The following is a 17,817-nucleotide window of genomic DNA, read 5'->3' as shown; positions in this document are numbered from 1 at the left end:
TTTTGTTCCCTTTCTCCTCACGGGGGCGCCGCTGCCCTCTCACAAGATGGCGCCGCCCTTAACCAAGATGGCGGCGCTCCGCTTAGCCAACGGAGCGGCGCTTATGCCAGCACCCAAGATGGCGGATACCACTTCAAGCACTTCCGCTCTCAGCCGGAAGATGTTTGAATACGCCCTCAACCAAGATGGCGGAAGGAGGCGCGGGAACACAAAGGGGCGCTGCCAGTAGTCAAAATGGCGAAAGCGGCTTCAAGGACATCCGGTTGGGACCGGAAGCGGGTCGGGAAGCGGGAAGGGGCTTTGAGGGGGGAAGAGGGGGCGGCCATGTCGGATACCTGGAGCTCCATCCAGGCCCACAAGAAGCAGTTGGATTCGCTGCGGGAGCGGCTGCAGCGGCGGAGGAAGCAGGACCCCCTCGGTGAGGGGAATTTTGGGGTGAAATCGAGGGGTTTTGGGGGGCGGGGTGGAGGTTTGGGGGTGAAATTCGGGGGGTTTTGATGGGTTTTGGGGCCTGGGGTGACAGGGAGGAGCCTGAGGGGCTTGGGGGGGGAATAGAGGAGTTTTGGGGGGGGGGTTGAGGGTATTTGGGTGAAATCTGAGGGACTTGGGGAGGTTTGAGGGGGGATGTGGGGGGCTTGGGGGTGGAATTGAGTTTTGGGGAGGTTTGAAAGGATTTGGGTGAAATCTGGGGGGTTTGGGGAGGTTTGAGGGGTTGGGGGTGGGGGATTTGGGGGGGAGGGAATTGAGGAGTTTTGGGGAGGTTTGAGGGGATTTGGGTGAAATCTGAGGGATTTTGGGGAGGTCTGAGGGGTTTGGGGTGAGATCTGACGGGCTTTGGGGGGGGGGGTTGAGGGTATTTGGGTGAAATCTGAGGGATTTGGGGAGGTTTGGGGGGGAGATGTGGGGGATTTGGGGTGAAATCTGAGGAGTTTTGGGGAGGTTTGAGGGGGAATGTGGAGAATTTTGGGGAAATATGAGGGGTTTGGGAAGGTTTGGGGGGAATGTGGGGGATTTTGGGGTGAAATCTGAGGGATTTGGGGAGGTTTGAGGGGTTTGGGGGGGTGTGGGGGATTTGGGGGGGGAATTGAGGAGTTTTGGGGAGATTTGAGGGGATTTGGGTGAAATCTGAGGGATATGGGGAGGTTTGAGGGGTTTGGGGTGAGATCTGAGATATTTAGAAGGGATCTGAGGTATTTAGAAGGGTTCTGAGGGGTTTGGGAGGAATCTGAGTGATTTGGGGGAAATCTGAAGGATTTTGGGGGGGAAATTGAGGGAAATGGAGGGATTTTTGGGGAGGTTTGAAGGGATCTGTGTGAGATCTGAGGTATTTAGAAGAGTTCTAAGGGGCTTGGGGGGTATCTGAGCGGTTTTGGGGTGAAATCTGAGGGATTTTGGGGAGGTTTGAGGGGTTTTGGGTGGGAATGTGGGGGATTTGGGGTGGAATCTGAGGGATTTGTGGGAGATTTGAGGGGATTTGTGGGAGATTTGAGGTATTTAGAAGGGTTCTGAGGGGTTTGGGAGGAATCTGAGGGATTTTGGGGTGAAATCTGAGGGATTTTGGGGAGGTTTGAGGGGTTTTGGGTGGGAATGTGGGGGATTTGGGGTGGAATCTGAGGGATTTGTGGGAGATTTGAGGGGATTTGTGGGAGATTTGAGGTATTTAGAAGGGTTCTGAGGGGTTTGGGAGGAATCTGAGGGATTTTGGGGAGATTTGAGGGGATTTGTGTGAGATTTGAGGTATTTAGAAGGGTTCTGAGGGGTTTGGGAGGTATCTGAGCGGTTTTGGGGTGAAATCTGAGGGATTTTGGGGAGGTTTGAGGGGTTTTGGGTGGGAATGTGGGGGATTTGGGGTGGAATCTGAGGGATTTTGAGGAGATTTGAGGGGATTTGTGGTAGATTTGAGGGGATTTGTGTGAGATTTGAGGTATTTAGAAGGGTTCTGAGGGGTTTGGGAGGAATCTGAGGGATTTTGGGGTGAAATCTGAGGGATTTTGGGGATGTTTCAGGGGCTTGGGGTGGGAATGTGGGGGATTTTGGGGGAAATTGAGGGATTTTGGGAAGGTTTGAGGGGTTTAGGGGGGGATGTGGGGGATTTTTGGGGAAACCTGAAGGATTTGGGGAAGTTTGAGGGGTTTGGGGGGAGGATGTGGGGGATTTGGGGTGAAATCTGAGGGGTTTGGGGGAGGTTTGAGGGGTTTGGGTTGAGATCTGAGGAGTTTTGGGGAGGTTTGAGGGGGAATGTGGAGGATTTTGGGGAAATATGAGGGGTTTGGGAAGGTTTGGGGGGAATGTGGGGGATTTTGGGGAAATCTGAGGGATTTTGGGGAGGTTTGAGGGGTTTGGGGGGGGAACGTGGGGGATTTTGGGGGAAATTGAGGGATTTTGGGGATGTTTGAGGGGATTTGTGTGAGATCTGAGGTATTTAGAAGGGTTCTGAGAGGATTTTGGGGGAAATCTGGGGACTTTGGGGGGTAATATGAAGGATTTGGGGGGAGGTTTGAGGGATTTGGGGTGAAATTTAAGGTATTTAGAAGGATTCTGAGAGGATTTGGGGGAAAACCTGAAGGATTTTGGGGAGATTTGAGACGTTTTGGGTGAAAATTGAGGTATTTAGAAGGGTTCTGAGGAGATTTTAGGGGGAATCTGGGGGAATTTGGGGGAGATTTGAGGTGTTTGGGGTTAATCTGAGTGGTTTGGGTTGTTTTTAAGGTTGTCAGATATATATTATGGGGATTCCATGTTTATTTGGAGGGTGGGGTCCCATAATCTGGGGTCATATGCTTAGGTTTTTGGGTAGGAAACACATCTTTTGGGGTTGTGATCCCATATTTTGGGGTCTCCATGTATGTTTTAGGGTGGGAACCCCATATCTTGGGGATCCCCGTATAAATTTTGGGGTTGGAACCTGTTATTTTGAGTTCCCATACAAATGCAGTGGGTCAGAATCCCCCATTTTGGGGTCGGAATTCCCCATTTTAGGGTGGGGATCCCCCATTTTGGGTCACCCTGTATATTTTGGGGTCAGAATCCCACATTTTGGGTTCAGAATCCCACATTTTGGGTCGCCCTGTGTATTTTCAGGTCAGAGTCCCACATTTTGGGTTTGGAATCCCCCTGTATATTTTGGGGTTGGACCCCCATATTTTGGGGGTCCCCTTATAAATTTTGGGGTCGGAACCTCTTATTTTGAGTTCCCATACAAATGCAGTGGGTCAGAATCCCCCATTCTGGGGTGCCAATCCCCTATTTTGGGGTCAGAATCCCACATTTTGGGTTCAGAATCCCACATTTTGGGTCGCCCTGTGTATTTTTGGGTCAGAATCCCACATTTTGGGGTCGGAATCCCCCATTTTGAGTCACCCTGTGTATTTTGGGGACAGAATCCCACATTTTGGGTTCGGAATCCCACATTTTGGGTCGCCCTGTGTATTTTGGGGTCAGAATCCCACATTTTGGGGTCGGAATCCCACATTTTGGGTCGCCCTGTGTATTTTGGGGTCAGAATCCCACATTTTGGGTTCAGAATCCCACATTTTGGGTCGCCCTGTGTATTTTGGGGTCAGAATCCCACATTTTGGGTTTGGAATCCCATATTTTGAGTCACCCTATATATTTTGGGTTCAGAATCCCACATTTTGGGTTTGGAATCCCACATTTTAAGTCCCCCTGTATATTTTCAAGTGGAAATCTCATATTCTGGGCTCAGGAACCTCAAATTTGGGGAGGGGGAGGGGGACACGACCCTTTTAATTTCATGCTCACCTGACCTCCTCCCTCCCCACCCCAGACCCGCGACACACCGACCCCTCTCAGCCCCCCCCTCCCCTCCCCACCCACCCTCCCCCTTTCCTCCCCCCTGGTTCTGTTGGAAGCTCCATTCCCACCCCTGGGGGGGTTGGGGGGGGCTCTACAAACCCCTCTACGGATGGGGAGGGTCCCGAATTGGCCCCCGACCCGGCCTTGGAGCGTCGGTTGCTGCTTCATCTCGCCGACGTCGCCCTCACTTTGCCCACCGACGCCGGAGCAATCCGGGGGGCCATCGATACGGTGAGTGGGAGGGGTCTGGGAACAGTGGGAGCCCCCTCAAAACGGTGGGGGTCTCGTAAAGAATTGATAGGCCCCCCCCCAAAATGGTGGGGGTTCACTGTAATGTTGGGGGTACCATAAGGAATTGGGGCCAAATTGACCAAAATTTCTCCAAGAAGGACCAGAATTGACCCAAGTTGACCCAAATCTCTCTAAAACAGGCCAAAATTGACCAAAATTGGCCCAGGTTGACCCAGATCTCTCCAAGAAAGGCAAAAATTGACCCAAGTAGACCCAAATTTCTCCAAGAAAGGCCCAAGTAGACCCAAATCTCTCCAAGAAGGATCCAAATTGATCCAAGTTGATCCAAATCTCTCCAATAATGGTCCAAGTTGATCCAAATCTCTCCAAGAAAGACCAAAATTGACCCAAATCATTCCAAGAAAGGCCCAGATTGACCCAGATCTCTACAAGAAGTGCCCAAGTTGACCCAAATCTCTTCAGGAAGAGCCCAAGTTAACCCAAATCTCTCCAAGAAGGACCAAAATTGACCCAAATCTCTCCAAGAAATGCCCAGATTGACCCAAGTAGACACAGATTTCTCCAAGAAAGGCCCAAGTTGATCTAATTCTCCAAGAAGGATCCAAATTGACCCAAGTTGACCCAAATCTCTCCAAGAAAGACCAAAATTGACCCAAAACTCTCTAAGAAGGACCAAAATTGACCCAAATCTCTCCAAGAAGGACCAAAATTGACCTGAATCTCTCAAGAAAGACCAAAATTGACACGAATCTCTCCAAGAAAGACCAAAATTGACACAATTCTCTCTAGAAAGACCAAAATTGACCCAAATCTCTCCAAGAAGGACCAAAATTGACCCAAATCTCTCCAAGAAAGACCAAAATTGTCCCAAATCTCTCCAAGACCGAATTTGACCCAAAACTCTCCAAGAAAGATCAAAATTGTCCCAAATCTCTCCAAGAAAGACCAAAATTGTCTCGAATCTCTCCTAGAAAGAGCAAAATTGTCCCAAATTTCTCCTAGAAAGAGCAAAATTGTCTTTAATCTCTCCAAGAAGGACCAAAATTGACCTGAATCTCTCAAGAAAGACCAAAATTGGCCCGAATCTCTCCAAGAAGGACCAAAATTGACACAATTCTCTCAAGAAAGATCAAAATTGTCCCAAATCTCTCCAAGAAGGACCAAAATTGTCCCAAATCTCTCCAAGACCAAATTTGACCCAAAACTCTCCAAGAAAGACCAAAATTGTCCCAAATCTCTCCAAGACCAAATTTGACCCAAAACTCTCCCAAGAAAGATCAAAATTGTCCCGAATCTTTCCAAAAAAGACCAAAATTGACCGAAACCTCTCCAAGAAAGACCAAAATTGACAGATATCTCTCCAAGAAGGACCCCAGATGACCCCAAAACTTCTCCCCCCTTCCCCCCAGCCTGAGACGCCGGCGACGCAGCGCATGGTGGAAAGCCTCCTCCAGAAGTTCGCTGCTCAGGAGCTGATCGAGGTGCGCCGTGGGCTGCTGGCAGAAGGTCCCACCATCGTCACCTACGCCGACCACTCCAAGTTGGCGGCCATGACAGGTGCTGAACGCGGCGGGGACGGCGACGCCGACGTCACCGGAAGGAAACGTCGAGCAGAACAGGACAATTCCGGCGGGGTCGGCGTCGCCGGGACGGAAACGGGGAAAGAAATGGTGAAAAAATCCCGTAAGCAGGCATCCGACGTGGACCTGGAGATTGAGAGTTTGCTCAGCCAGCAGTCCACCAAGGAGCAGCAGAGCAAAAAAGTGCGTTTTTGGACCCAAAAATGAGGGGGGGGGTGGGGGGAGTTGGGAAAGGGATTGGGTTTCGTCAAAAAAAATCGTGAGAGAAGGTGAAATCTGGGGGGAAATCTCTCCAAACAAGGGTTGGGGACAGATAAGATGTTCTCACCCCAAAATGGATCCACACGATGGTGGACCTCCATTGGGATGTTCTTCACCCCAAATAGGATCCACCATAATGGTGGACCTCCGTTGGGATGTTCTTCACCCCAAATAGGATCTACCATCATGGTGGACGTCCATTGGGAATGTTCTTCACTCCAAACAGGATCCACCGTGATGGTGGACCTCCGTTGGGATGTTCTCCACCCCAAATAGGATCTACCATCATGGTGGACGTCCATTAGGAGTTTCTACCAAGAAAAAATGAGGAAAAATCAAAGATTTGGGGAAAGATCTGTTGTTATTAGGGTTGGGGATGAGAAAGAGTTGGGGTTGTTGTAGTTCTACTGAGAAAAAATGGGTAAAATTAAAAGATTTTGGTAAAAGTCTGGTGTTAATAGGGTTGGGGACGTGAAAGCGTTGGGGTAGTCTTGGTTCTACTGAGAATTTGGGTAAAAATTTCAGATTTTGGTAAAAATCTGTTGCTATTAGGGCTGAGGTTGTCATTCTATGAAGAAAAAATGGGGAGAAGTTCGTGGGATTTGGGGGGCTTTTAGGAATTTGGGGGGATTTTTTGGGATTTGGGGGATTTGGGGGAAAAAATGTTGCTAATAGGATTGGGGATGCCAAAGAGTTGGGGTGGTCATGGTTCTACCAAGAAAAAATGAGGAAAAATCAAAGATTTTGGGAAAGATCTGTTGTTATTAGGATTGGGGATGACAAAGAGTTGGGGTTGTTGCAGTTCTACCGAGAAAAAATGGGGCAAGATTTGTTGGATTTGGGGATTTTTTGAGATTTTTGGGGAAAAAAATGTTGTTAATAGGATTGGGGACACCAAAGAGTTGGGGTGGTCGTGGTTTTTCCAATAAAAATTGGGTAAAATCAAAAGATTTTGGTAAAAATCTGGTGTTAATAGGGTTGGGGACGTGAAAGCATTGGGGTAGTCTTGGTTCTCCTGAGACAATTTGGGTAAAAATTTAGGATTTTGGTAAAAATCTGTTGCTATTAGTGCTGGGGATGCCAAAGAGTTGGGATTGTCATTCTATGAAGAAAAAATGGGGAGAAATTCTTGGGATTTTGGGGAATCTTTTGGGATTTTGGGGAAAAAATGTTGGTAATGGGATTGGGGACGCCGAAGAGTTGGGGTGGTCGTGGTTCTACCAAGAAAAATTGGGTAAAATTAAAAGATTTTGGTAAAAATCTGGTGTTAATAGGGTTGGGGACGGGAGAGTGTTGAGGCAGTCATGGTTCTCCTGAGACAATTTGGGTAAAAATTTCAGATTTTGGTAAAAATGTGGTGTTAATAGAAATAGGGACACGAGAGTGTTGAGGTAGTCATGATTCTCCTGAGACAATTTGGGTAAAAATTTAGGATTTTGGTAAAAATCTGTTGCTATTAGTGCTGGGGATGCCAAAGAGTTGGGATTGTCATTCTATGAAGAAAAAATGGGGAGAAATTCTTGGGATTTTGGGGAATCTTTTGGGATTTTGGGGAAAAAATGTTGGTAATGGGATTGGGGACGCCGAAGAGTTGGGATGGTCGTGGTTCTACCAAGAAAAATTGGGTAAAATTAAAAGATTTTGGTAAAAATCTGGTGTTAATAGGGTTGGGGACGGGAGAGTGTTGAGGCAGTCATGGTTCTCCTGAGACAATTTGGGTAAAAATTTCAGATTTTGGTAAAAATGTGGTGTTAATAGAAATAGGGACACGAGAGTGTTGAGGTAGTCATGATTCTCCTGAGACAATTTGGGTAAAAATTTAGGATTTTGGTAAAAATCTGTTGCTAATAGGGCTGGGGATGCCAAAGAGTTGGGATTGTCATTCTATGAAGAAAAAATGGGGAGAAATCCTTGGGATTTTGGGGAATCTTTTGGGATTTTGGGGAAAAAATGTTGGTAATAGGATTGGGGACGCCAAAGAGTTGGGGTGGTCGTGGTTTTTCCAACAAAAATTGGGTAAAATTAAAAGATTTTGGTAAAAATCTGTTGCTATTGGGGCTGGGGATGCCGAAGAGTTGGGATTGTCATTCTATGAAGAAAAAATGGGGAGAAATCCTTGGGATTTTGGGGGATTTTGGGGTAAATGTTGGTAATAGGATTGGGGACGCCGAAGAGTTGGGATTGTCCTGATTCTACCCCCAAAAAAAAAGTAGGAAAGCCCAAAATTTTCACAAAACCGGGTCGCTAACAGAATTGAAGTCTTGAGATGCCACCGAAAAGCCCCAAAACCCATCGGATTCACCCCAAATTTGTTCTCCAGGTGAGCCAGGAGATCCTGGAGCTGCTGAACACCACCACGGCCAAGGAGCAGTCCATCGTGGAGAAGTTCCGCTCGCGGGGCCGGGCTCAGGTGCAGGAATTCTGCGACCACGGCACCAAGGAGGAATGCATCAAAGCTACCGGAGCCGACCGGCCTTGCAGGAAGCTGCACTTCCGGTAGGGAAAGAACCCCAAAATTCACATTTTTCGACCCGAAACGTTACGACTCAAAAAAAAAAAAAAAAAAACCAAAAAAAACCCCACCAAAATATCTCTTTTCTTGGTTTTTTTTTTTTTTTCTCTTTTTTTTTCTTTCCTTTTTCCTTTTTCTAATTTTTTTTCTTTCCTTTTTTTCTTTTTTCCTTTTTCTTCTGTTTTTTTTCCTTCCTTTTTTCTTTTTTTTTTCCTTTTTTCCTTTTTCTTTTTCTTTTTTTTTTTTCCTTTTTTCCTTTTTCTTTTCTTTTTCCTTTTAAATTTCCTTCTTCCTTTTTTCTTTTCTTTTTTCTTTCATTTTTCCTTTTTAATTTTCTCTTTTTTTTAAATTTTTTTCTTTCCTTTTTTCTTTCCTTTTTTCTTTTTTCTTTCCTTTTCTCTTTCCTTTTCTCTTTCCTTTTTTCCTTTTTCTTTTGTTTTTTTCCTTTTTTCTTTTTTTCATTTCATTTTTTTCTTTCTTTTCTCTTTTTGTTTTCTTCTTTTCCTTTCATCTTTTCTTTCTTTCTTTTTTTTCTTTTTCTTCCCTCTTTCCTTTTTTTTTCCTTTTTCTTCCTTTTCCTTTTTCCTTTTTTTCTTGCTTCTTTCTCCTTTTTCCTTTTCGCATTTTTTTTTCTTTTTTTCATTTCTTTTTTTCATTTCTTTTTTTCTTTTGGCTTTCTTTTTTCTTTCATTTTTTCCTTTTCTCTTTTTTCTTTTTCTTCTTTTCCTTTCTTCCTCTCCTCTTTTCTCTTTTTTCCTTTTTTCTCTCTGCCTTTTCCTTTTTTTTCCTTTCTCCTTTTTCCTTTGTTTTTTCTTTTCTTTTTTCCTTTTTTCTTTCTTCTTCTCTTTTTTCCTTTTTCCTTCTTTTTTCCTTTTTCCTTCTTTTTTTCTTTTTCCTTCTTTTTTCCTTTTTCCTTCTTTTTTCCTTTTTCCTTCTTTTTTCCTTTTTCCTTCTTTTTTCCTTTTTCCTTCTTTTTTCCTTTTTCCTTCTTTTTTCCTTTTTCCTTCTTTTTCTTTTCCTTTCTTTGTTTTTTCTTTTTCTTCTTTTTTTCTTTTTCTTTCTTCTTTTTTTCTTTTTTTTCCCTTTTTCCTTTCCCTTTTTCTTCCCTTTTTTTTCTTTTTTCACTTTTTCTTTTCTTCCTTCTTCCTTTCTCTTCTATTTTCTCTTTCCCTCCTTTTCCTTTTCTCTTTTCTCTCTCTTTTACTTTTCCTTCCTTTTCTTTCTCCTCCCCTTTCCTCACCCCCCCTCCAAAAGTCGCATCATCAACAAGCACACGGACGAATCCCTGGGCGATTGCTCCTTCCTCAACACCTGCTTCCACATGGACACCTGCAAATATGTCCACTATGAGATCGATGCTTGCACCGAGCCCACCGGCGAGGCCACCGCGCCACCGGGCCGCGAGCACGGCCAGGAGCTGGCCAGGCCACAGCCCGACGCCGGGGCCGACCGCCTCTTCCCTCCCCAGGTGAGGTGGGCCTCCATTGGGATGTTCTGCACCCCAAAAAGTTGGGAGCTTCCATCATGGTGGACCTCCGTTGGGTAGGAGTCTCCATTTGGGTGGTTTTGGACCCAGAAAGTTGGGAGCTTCCATCATGGTGGACCTCCGTTGGGTAGGAGTCTCCATTTGGGTGCTTTTGGACCCAGAAAGTTGGGAGCTTCTACCATGGTGGACCTCCACTGGGATGTTCTTCACCCCAAAAAGTTGGGAGCTTCCATCATGGTGGACCTCCGTTGGGTAGGAGTCTCCATTTGGGTGGTTTTGGACCCAAAAAGTTGGAGCTTCCATCATGGTGGACCTCCGTTGGGTAGGAGTCTCCATTTGGGTGGTTTTGGACCCAGAAAGTTGGAGCTTCCATCATGGTGGACCTCCGTTGGGTAGGAGTCTCCATTTGATTGGTTTTGGACCCAAAATAGTTGGAGCTTCTACCATGGTGGACCTCCACTGGGATGTTCTTCACGCCAAGTAGGTTCCACCACGATGGTGGGCCTCCATTGGGATGTTGTGCACCCCAAAAAGTTGGGAGCTTTCATCATGGTGGACCTCCACTGGGATGTTCTTCACCCCAAAAAGTTGGGAGCTTCCATCATGGTGGACCTCCGTTGGGTAGGAGTCTCCATTTGGGTGCTTTTGGACCCAGAAAGTTTGGAGCTTCCATCAGGGTGGACCTCCGTTGGGTAGGAGTCTCCATTTGGGTGCTTTTGGACCCAGAAAGTTGGGAGCTTCTACCATGGTGGACCTCCACTGGGATGTTCTTCACCCCAAAAAGTTGGGAGCTTCCATCATGGTGGACCTCCGTTGGGTAGGAGTCTCCATTTGGGTGGTTTTGGACCCAGAAAGTTGGAGCTTCCATCATGGTGGACCTCCATTGGATAGGAGTCTCCATTTGATTGGTTTTGGATCCAAAATAGTTGGAGCTTCCATCATGGTGGACCTCCACTGGGATGTTCTTCACCCCAAATAGGATCCACCACGATGGTGGACCTCCTTTGGGATGTTCTGCACCCCACAAAGTTGGGAGCTTCCATCACGGTGGACCTCCATTGGGTAGGAGTCTCCATTTGAGTGGTTTTGGACCCCAAAAGATGGAGCTTCCATCATGGTGGACCTCCACTGGGATGTTCTTCACGCCAAGTAGGATCCACCACGATGGTGGGCCTCCATTGGGATGTTCTGCACCCCAAAAAGTTGGGAGCTTCCATCATGGTGGACCTCCGTTGGGTGGGAGTCCCCATTTGTGTGGTTTTGGACCCAGAAAGTTGGGAGCTTCCATCATGGTGGACCTCCGTTGGGTAGGAGTCTCCATTTGGATGGTTTTGGACCCAGAAAGTTGGAGCTTCCATCATGGTGGACCTCCGTTGGGTAGGAGTCTCCATTTGAGTGGTTTTGGTCCCCAAAAGATTGAGCTTCTACCATGGTGGACCTCCACTGGGATGTTCTTCACCCCAAAAAGTTGGGAGCTTCCATCATGGTGGACCTCCGTTGGGTAGGAGTCTCCATTTGGGTGCTTTTGGACCCAGAAAGTTGGGAGCTTCCATCATGGTGGACCTCCACTGGGATGTTCTTCACCCCAAAAAGTTGGGAGCTTCCGTCATGGTGGACCTCCGTTGGGTAGGAGTCTCCGTTTGGGTGGTTTTGGACCCAGAAAGTTGGAGCTTCCATCATGGTGGACCTCCATTGGGTAGGAGTCTCCATTTGGGTGCTTTTGGACCCAGAAAGTTGGGAGCTTTCATCATGGTGGACCTCCACTGGGATGTTCTTCACCCCAAAAAGTTGGGAGCTTCCATCATGGTGGACCTCCGTTGGGTAGGAGTCTCCACTTGGGTGGTTTTGGACCCCAAAAGATGGAGCTTCCATCATGGTGGACCTCCACTGGGATGTTCTTCACCCCAAATAGGATCCACCGCAGTGGTGGACCTCCATTAAGACGTTCTTCACCCCAAATAGGATCCACTATGATGGTGGACCTCCATTAAGACGTTCTTCACCCCAAATAGGATCCACTATGATGGTGGCCCTCCATTAAGACATTCTTCACCCCAAGTAAGATCCACCACGGTGGTGGACCTCCATCATGACGTCCTTCACCCCCATAAGTAGGAACCTCCACAAGGGAGCTCTTCCATCACCCTGTCCTTCACCCCAAATAGGATCCACCACGATGGTGGTCCTCCATCATGACGTCCTTCACCCCCATAAGTAGGAGATCCTCCATTGGGTTATCCTTCACCCCAAATAAGATCCACCACGATGGTGGACTTCCATTAAGATGTTCTTCACCCCAAATAGGATCCATCACAATGGTGGACCTCCATCATGACTTCCTTCACCCCCATAAGTAGGAGATCTTCCATTGGGTTATCCTTCACCCCAAATAAGATCCACCACGGTGGTGGACCTCCATTAAGACGTTCTTCACCCCAAATAGGATCCACCACGATGGTGGGCCTACATTAAGACATTCTTCACCCCAAAAAAGATCCACCACGATAGTGGACTTCCATCGTGACGTCCTTCACCCCCATAAGTAGGAGATCCTCCATTGGGTTATCCTTCACCCCAAATAGGATCCACCATGATGGTGGACTTCCATTAAGACGTCCTTCACCCCAAATAGGATCCACCATGATGGTGGCCCTCCATTAAGACATTCTTCACCCCAAGTAAGATCCACCATGATGGTGGACCTCCATCATGACTTCCTTCACCCCCATAAGTAGGAACCTCCACAAGGGAGCTCCTCCATCTCCTTGTCCTTCACCCCAAATAGGATCCACCACGATGGTGGCCCTCCATTAGGACGTTCTTCACCCCAAATAGGATCCACCACGATGGTGGACTTCCATTAAGATGTTCTTCACCCCAAATAGGATCCACCACGGTGGTGGACTTCCATTAAGACGTCCTTCATCCCAAATAAGATCCACCACGATGGTGGACCTCCATCACCCCCATAAGTAGGAACCTCCACAAGGGAGCTCTTCCATCACCTTGTCCTTCACCCCAAAGCTAAGGACCCTCCGTATCGGTGGCGGACCTCCATCGGGGGGGTCTTCCCTCACCCAACGAAGACATCCCTGTCCCTCCCCCCGCTTCCTGGTGACAGTGGATCTGCTGTGACATCCGTTACCTGGACGTCAGCATCCTGGGCAAGTTTGCTGTGGTGATGGCCGACCCTCCGTGGGACATCCACATGGAGCTGCCCTACGGCACGCTGACCGACGACGAGATGAGGCGTCTCAACATCCCAGTCCTCCAGGACGAGGGCTTCCTCTTCCTCTGGGTCACCGGCAGGTGAGCCTCACGCCGTGACCTCCTCCTGGGTTGTCCCCTCCCTTCTTCTTGTCACCTTCCTCGGTTGTCCCCTCCTTCCGTTGTCTCCCTCTCGGTGGTTGGTGGTGGTCCTCCTTGGTGTCTTTCTGTGTCCGCTTTGGTTGTCCTCTCGTGGTCCTCCTTGATGTCCTCCTCAGTTGTCCCCTCTGGTTGTCCCCTCTTTCTTCTCCTTGATGTCCTCCAAGGTTGTCCCCTCTGGTTGTCCCCTCTTTCTTCTCCTTGATGTCCTCCTCAATTGTCCCCTCTGGTTGTCCCCTCTTTCTTCTCCTTGATGTCTTCCAAGGTTGTCCCCTCCGGTTGTCCCCTCTTTCTTCTCCTTGATGTCCTCCTCAGTTGTCCCCTCTGGTTGTCCCCTCTTTCTTCTCCTTGATGTCCTCCTCAGTTGTCCCCTCTGGTTGTCCCCTCTTCCTTCTCCTTGATGTCCTCCTCAGTTGTCCCCTCTTTCTTCTCCTTGATGTCTTCCAAGGTTGTCCCCTCCGGTTGTCCCCTCTTTCTTCTCCTTGATGTCCTCCTCACTTGTCCCCTCTGGTTGTCCCCTCTTTCTTCTCCTTGATGTCCTCCTCACTTGTCCCCTCTGGTTGTCCCCTCTTCTTTCTCCTTGATGTCCTCCTCAGTTGTCCGCTCTGGTTGTCCCCTCTTTCTTCTCCTTGATGTCCTCCCCAGTTGTCCCCTCTTTGTCCTTCTCTTCCATAAGCAGAACCTCCTCGTGGTTCTCAGTTGTCCTCAATTGTTCCCTTTGGTTGTCCCCTCGTTGTCCTCCCTGGTGTCCTCCTCAGTTGTCCCCCTCATTGTCCTCCTCGATGTCCTTTTGGTTGTCCCCTACGTGGTCCTTCTTAGTTGTCCTCTCATTGTCCTCCTCAATGTCCCCTTTAGTTGTCCCCTTTTGTGTCCTCCTTGATGTCCTCCTCAGTTGTCCCCTCTTTGTCTTCCTCATGGTCCACCCCCTTCGGTTGTCCCCTCGTTGTCCTCCTTGGTGTCCCTTCGTTGGTCCTCCTCATGGTTCTCCTCAGTTGTCCCCTCTTTGTCCTTCTTGGTGTCCCCTTCGGTTGTCCCCTCTTTGTCCTTCTTGGTGTCCCTTTGGTGGTCCTCCTCATGGTTCTCCTCAACTGTTCCCCTTTGGTTGTCCCCTCATGGTCCTCTTTGGTGTCTTTTTGGTTGTCCCCCCATTGTCACCTCCACGTCCTGATGTCCCCCCATTGTCACCTCCACATCCTGATGTCCCCCTATTGTCACCTCCATCCTGATGTCCCCCCATTGTCACCTCCACATCCTGACGTCCCCTCATTGTCACCTCCATCCTGATGTCCCCCCATTGTCACCTCCACATCCTGGCGTCCCCCCATTGTCACCTCCATCCTGATGTCCCCCCATAACCACCTCCACATCCTGACGTCCCCCCATTGTCACCTCCATCCTGATGTCCCCCCATAGTCACCTCCACATCCTGATGTCCCCCCATTATCACCTCCACATCCTGATGTCCCCCCATTGTCACCTCCATCCTGATGTCCCCCCATTGTCACCTCCACATCCTGAAGTCCCCCCATAGTCACCTCCACATCCTGGCATCCCCCCATTGTCACCTCCATCCTGATGTCCCCCCATTGTCACCTTCATCCTGATGTCCCCCCATTGTCACCTCCACGTCCTGATGTCCCCCCATAGTCACCTCCATCCTGATGTCCCCCCATTGTCACGTCCACGTCCTGATGTCCCCCCATAACCACCTCCACATCCTGATATCCCCTCAATTCTCCCCCTTTCCACAGAGCCATGGAATTGGGACGGGAATGCCTGAACCTCTGGGGGTGAGTCACCCCACTGTCACCCCACTCCCACCCCATTGTCACCCCACAACCACCCCGCTGTCACCCCCCGTGTCCGTCCCACCAGCTACGAACGCGTGGATGAAATCATCTGGGTGAAGACCAACCAATTGCAGCGCATCATCCGCACCGGCCGCACCGGACATTGGCTCAACCACGGCAAGGAACACTGCCTGGTAGGGGGTTGACCCCAAAATCGGCCCTAAAACAACCCTAAATCAGTCCCCAAGGCACTAAAGTGATGGCCAGGTGGACCAGAACCCAACAAGGTGACACCCAAAACTCAGCGAGACCCCAAAATCTGACAGGATGACCCCAAAAACCCAACAGAGTGGCCCCAAAACCCAATAAGGTGACCCCAAAACCCAACAAGGTGACACCAAAACCCAATGAGATGACAACAAACCCCAGTGAGACCCCAAAACTCGATGAGATGACCCCAAAAACCCAACAGAGTGGCCCCAAAACTCAACAAGATGACCCAAAACCCAACCAGGTGACCCCAAAACCCAACAAGGTGACACCAAACCCCAATGAGACTCCAAAACTTGACAAGATGACCCCAAAAACCCAACAAGGTGGCCCCAAAACTCAACAAGATGACCCAAAACCCAACAAGGTGACCCCAAAACCCAATGAGATGACACCAAACCCCAATGAGACCCCAAAACTCGACAGGATGGCCCCAAAACTCAACAAGATGACCCAAAACCCAACAAGGTGACCCCAAAACCCAATGAGATGACACCAAACCCCAGTGAGACCCCAAAACTCGACAGGATGACCCCAAAAACCCAACAGGGTGGCCCCAAAACTCAACAAGATGACCCAAACCCCAGCAAGGTGACACCAAAACCCAATGAGACCCCAAAACTCATCAAGGTGACCCCAAAAGCCCAACAAGGTGACATCAAACCCCAATGAGATCCCAAAACCCAACAGGGTGACTCCAAAACCTCAAGACCCCAAAACTCAACATGGTGACCCCAAAACCCAATGAGATGACACCAAACCCCAATGAGACCCCAAAACTTGACAAGATGACCCCAAAAACCCAACAAGGTGGCCCCAAAACTCAACAAGATGACCCAAAACCCAACAAGGTGACCCCAAAACCCAATGAGATGACACCAAACCCCAGTGAGACCCCAAAACTCGACAGGATGACCCCAAAAACCCAACGGGGTGGCCCCAAAACCCAACAAGATGACCCAAAACCCAACAAGGTGACCCAAAACCCAACAAGGTGACCCCAAAACCCAATGAGATGACACCAAACCCCAGTGAGACCCCAAAACTCGACAGGATGACCCCAAAAACCCAACGGGGTGGCCCCAAAACTCAACAAGATGACCCAAACCCCAGCAAGGTGACACCAAAACCCAATGAGACCCCAAAACTCATCAAGGTGACCCCAAAAGCCCAACAAGGTGACATCAAACCCCAATGAGATCCCAAAACCCAACAGGGTGACTCCAAAACCTCAAGACCCCAAAACTCAACATGGTGACCCCAAAACCCAATGAGATGACACCAAACCCCAATGAGACCCCAAAACTTGACAAGATGACCCCAAAAACCCAACAAGGTGGCCCCAAAACTCAACAAGATGACCCAAAACCCAACAAGGTGACCCCAAAACCCAATGAGATGACACCAAACCCCAGTGAGACCCCAAAACTCGACAGGATGACCCCAAAAACCCAACAGTGTGGCCCCAAAACCCAACAAGATGACCCAAAACCCAACAAGGTGACCCCAAAACCCAATGAGATGACACCAAACCCCAGTGAGACCCCAAAACTCGACAGGATGACCCCAAAAACCCAACAAGGTGGCCCCAAAACTCAACATGCTGACCCCAGAACCCAATGAGATGACACCAAAGCCCCAAAGCGACCCCAAACGGCCCCCCAAAAAGCCCCAAAATGGACCTCAAAAGATTGCAACATGGCCACAAAACACAGAGGTGCCCTAAAAGCCCCAAAATGGCCCCAAAAAGCCCCAAAATGACCCTAAAAAGCCTCAAATGGGACCCAAAACGACCCCAAAAAGCCCCAAAATGACCCTAAAAAGCCTCAAATGGGACCCAAAGCAATCCTAAAAAGCCCCAAAATGACCTCAAAAAGCCCCAAAATGACCCTAAAAAGCTCCAAAATAGACCCAGAATGACCCCAAAAAGCCTCAAAATGGCCCCAAAGAGACCCAAAAAAGCCCCAAAATGGCCCCAAAATGACCCTAAAATGACCCCAAGGGGTCAGAAAGACCCTAAAAAGCCCCAAAATGCCCTAAAAAGACCCAAAGTGACCCTAAAAAGCCCCAAAATGGACCCAAAGAAGCCCCAAAATGGCCCCAAAATGACCCTAAAAAGCCCCAAAATGACCCAGAAAAGACCCTAAAAAGCTCCAAAATAGACCCAAAAAGCCCCAAAATGACCCCAGAAAGACCCAAAATGACCCTAAAAAGCCCCAAAATGACCCAGAAAAGACCCTAAAAAGCTCCAAAATGGCCCCAAAAAAGCCCCAAAATGGCCCCAAGCAAGCCCCAGAATGGCCCCGAAACGACCCTAAAAACCCTCAAAACGACCCCAGAAATCCCCCCGAAACAACAACAAAACCCCAAATCCCTCACCCCCGTTTTCCCCTCTTTTCACCCCAAAAAAACCCAGGTGGGTGTGAAGGGCAACCCGCAAGGCTTCAACCGCGGCCTCGACTGCGACGTCATCGTGGCCGAGGT

At 48.7% G+C, this 17,817-nt stretch overlaps 1 protein-coding gene and 1 long non-coding RNA gene across 5 annotated transcripts in view; one reads left to right on the top strand and one right to left on the bottom strand.

The window, feature by feature from the left end:
• Positions 1 to 219: 219 nt before the first annotated feature.
• The window catches only part of METTL3 (methyltransferase 3, N6-adenosine-methyltransferase complex catalytic subunit), a 60,205-nt gene continuing 42,607 nt past the window's right edge, over positions 220 to 17,817 (top strand). For 3 of the 4 annotated variants that reach the window (XM_090130090.1, XM_090130089.1, XM_090130087.1), the window contains exons 1-9: positions 220 to 418; positions 3,788 to 4,047; positions 5,478 to 5,831; positions 8,230 to 8,405; positions 9,676 to 9,889; positions 13,029 to 13,216; positions 15,025 to 15,063; positions 15,149 to 15,257; positions 17,750 to 17,815. In XM_090130090.1, coding sequence (XP_089986216.1) covers positions 235 to 418; positions 3,788 to 4,047; positions 5,478 to 5,831; positions 8,230 to 8,405; positions 9,676 to 9,889; positions 13,029 to 13,216; positions 15,025 to 15,063; positions 15,149 to 15,257; positions 17,750 to 17,815 — 1,590 coding nt within the window. In that variant the 5' untranslated portion in view covers positions 220 to 234. The remainder of the gene's footprint in view (positions 419 to 3,787; positions 4,048 to 5,477; positions 5,832 to 8,229; positions 8,406 to 9,675; positions 9,890 to 13,028; positions 13,217 to 15,024; positions 15,064 to 15,148; positions 15,258 to 17,749; positions 17,816 to 17,817) is intronic. The other variant, XM_090130091.1, reaches the window with a different exon arrangement.
• LOC149913304 (uncharacterized) lies at positions 10,342 to 11,097 on the bottom strand. The gene is made up of 3 exons (XR_016461319.1): positions 11,031 to 11,097; positions 10,857 to 10,960; positions 10,342 to 10,785 (listed from the first exon to the last, which is right to left on the bottom strand). It is a non-coding gene; the product is annotated as an uncharacterized LOC149913304 (long non-coding RNA).

The sequence above is a fragment of the Phasianus colchicus genome, chromosome 39, assembly GCF_987193195.1.
Source record: "Phasianus colchicus chromosome 39, bPhaCol1.hap1.1, whole genome shotgun sequence".
NCBI lineage: Eukaryota > Metazoa > Chordata > Aves > Galliformes > Phasianidae > Phasianus > Phasianus colchicus.
This window is presented reverse-complemented; position numbering and strand designations above follow the sequence as displayed.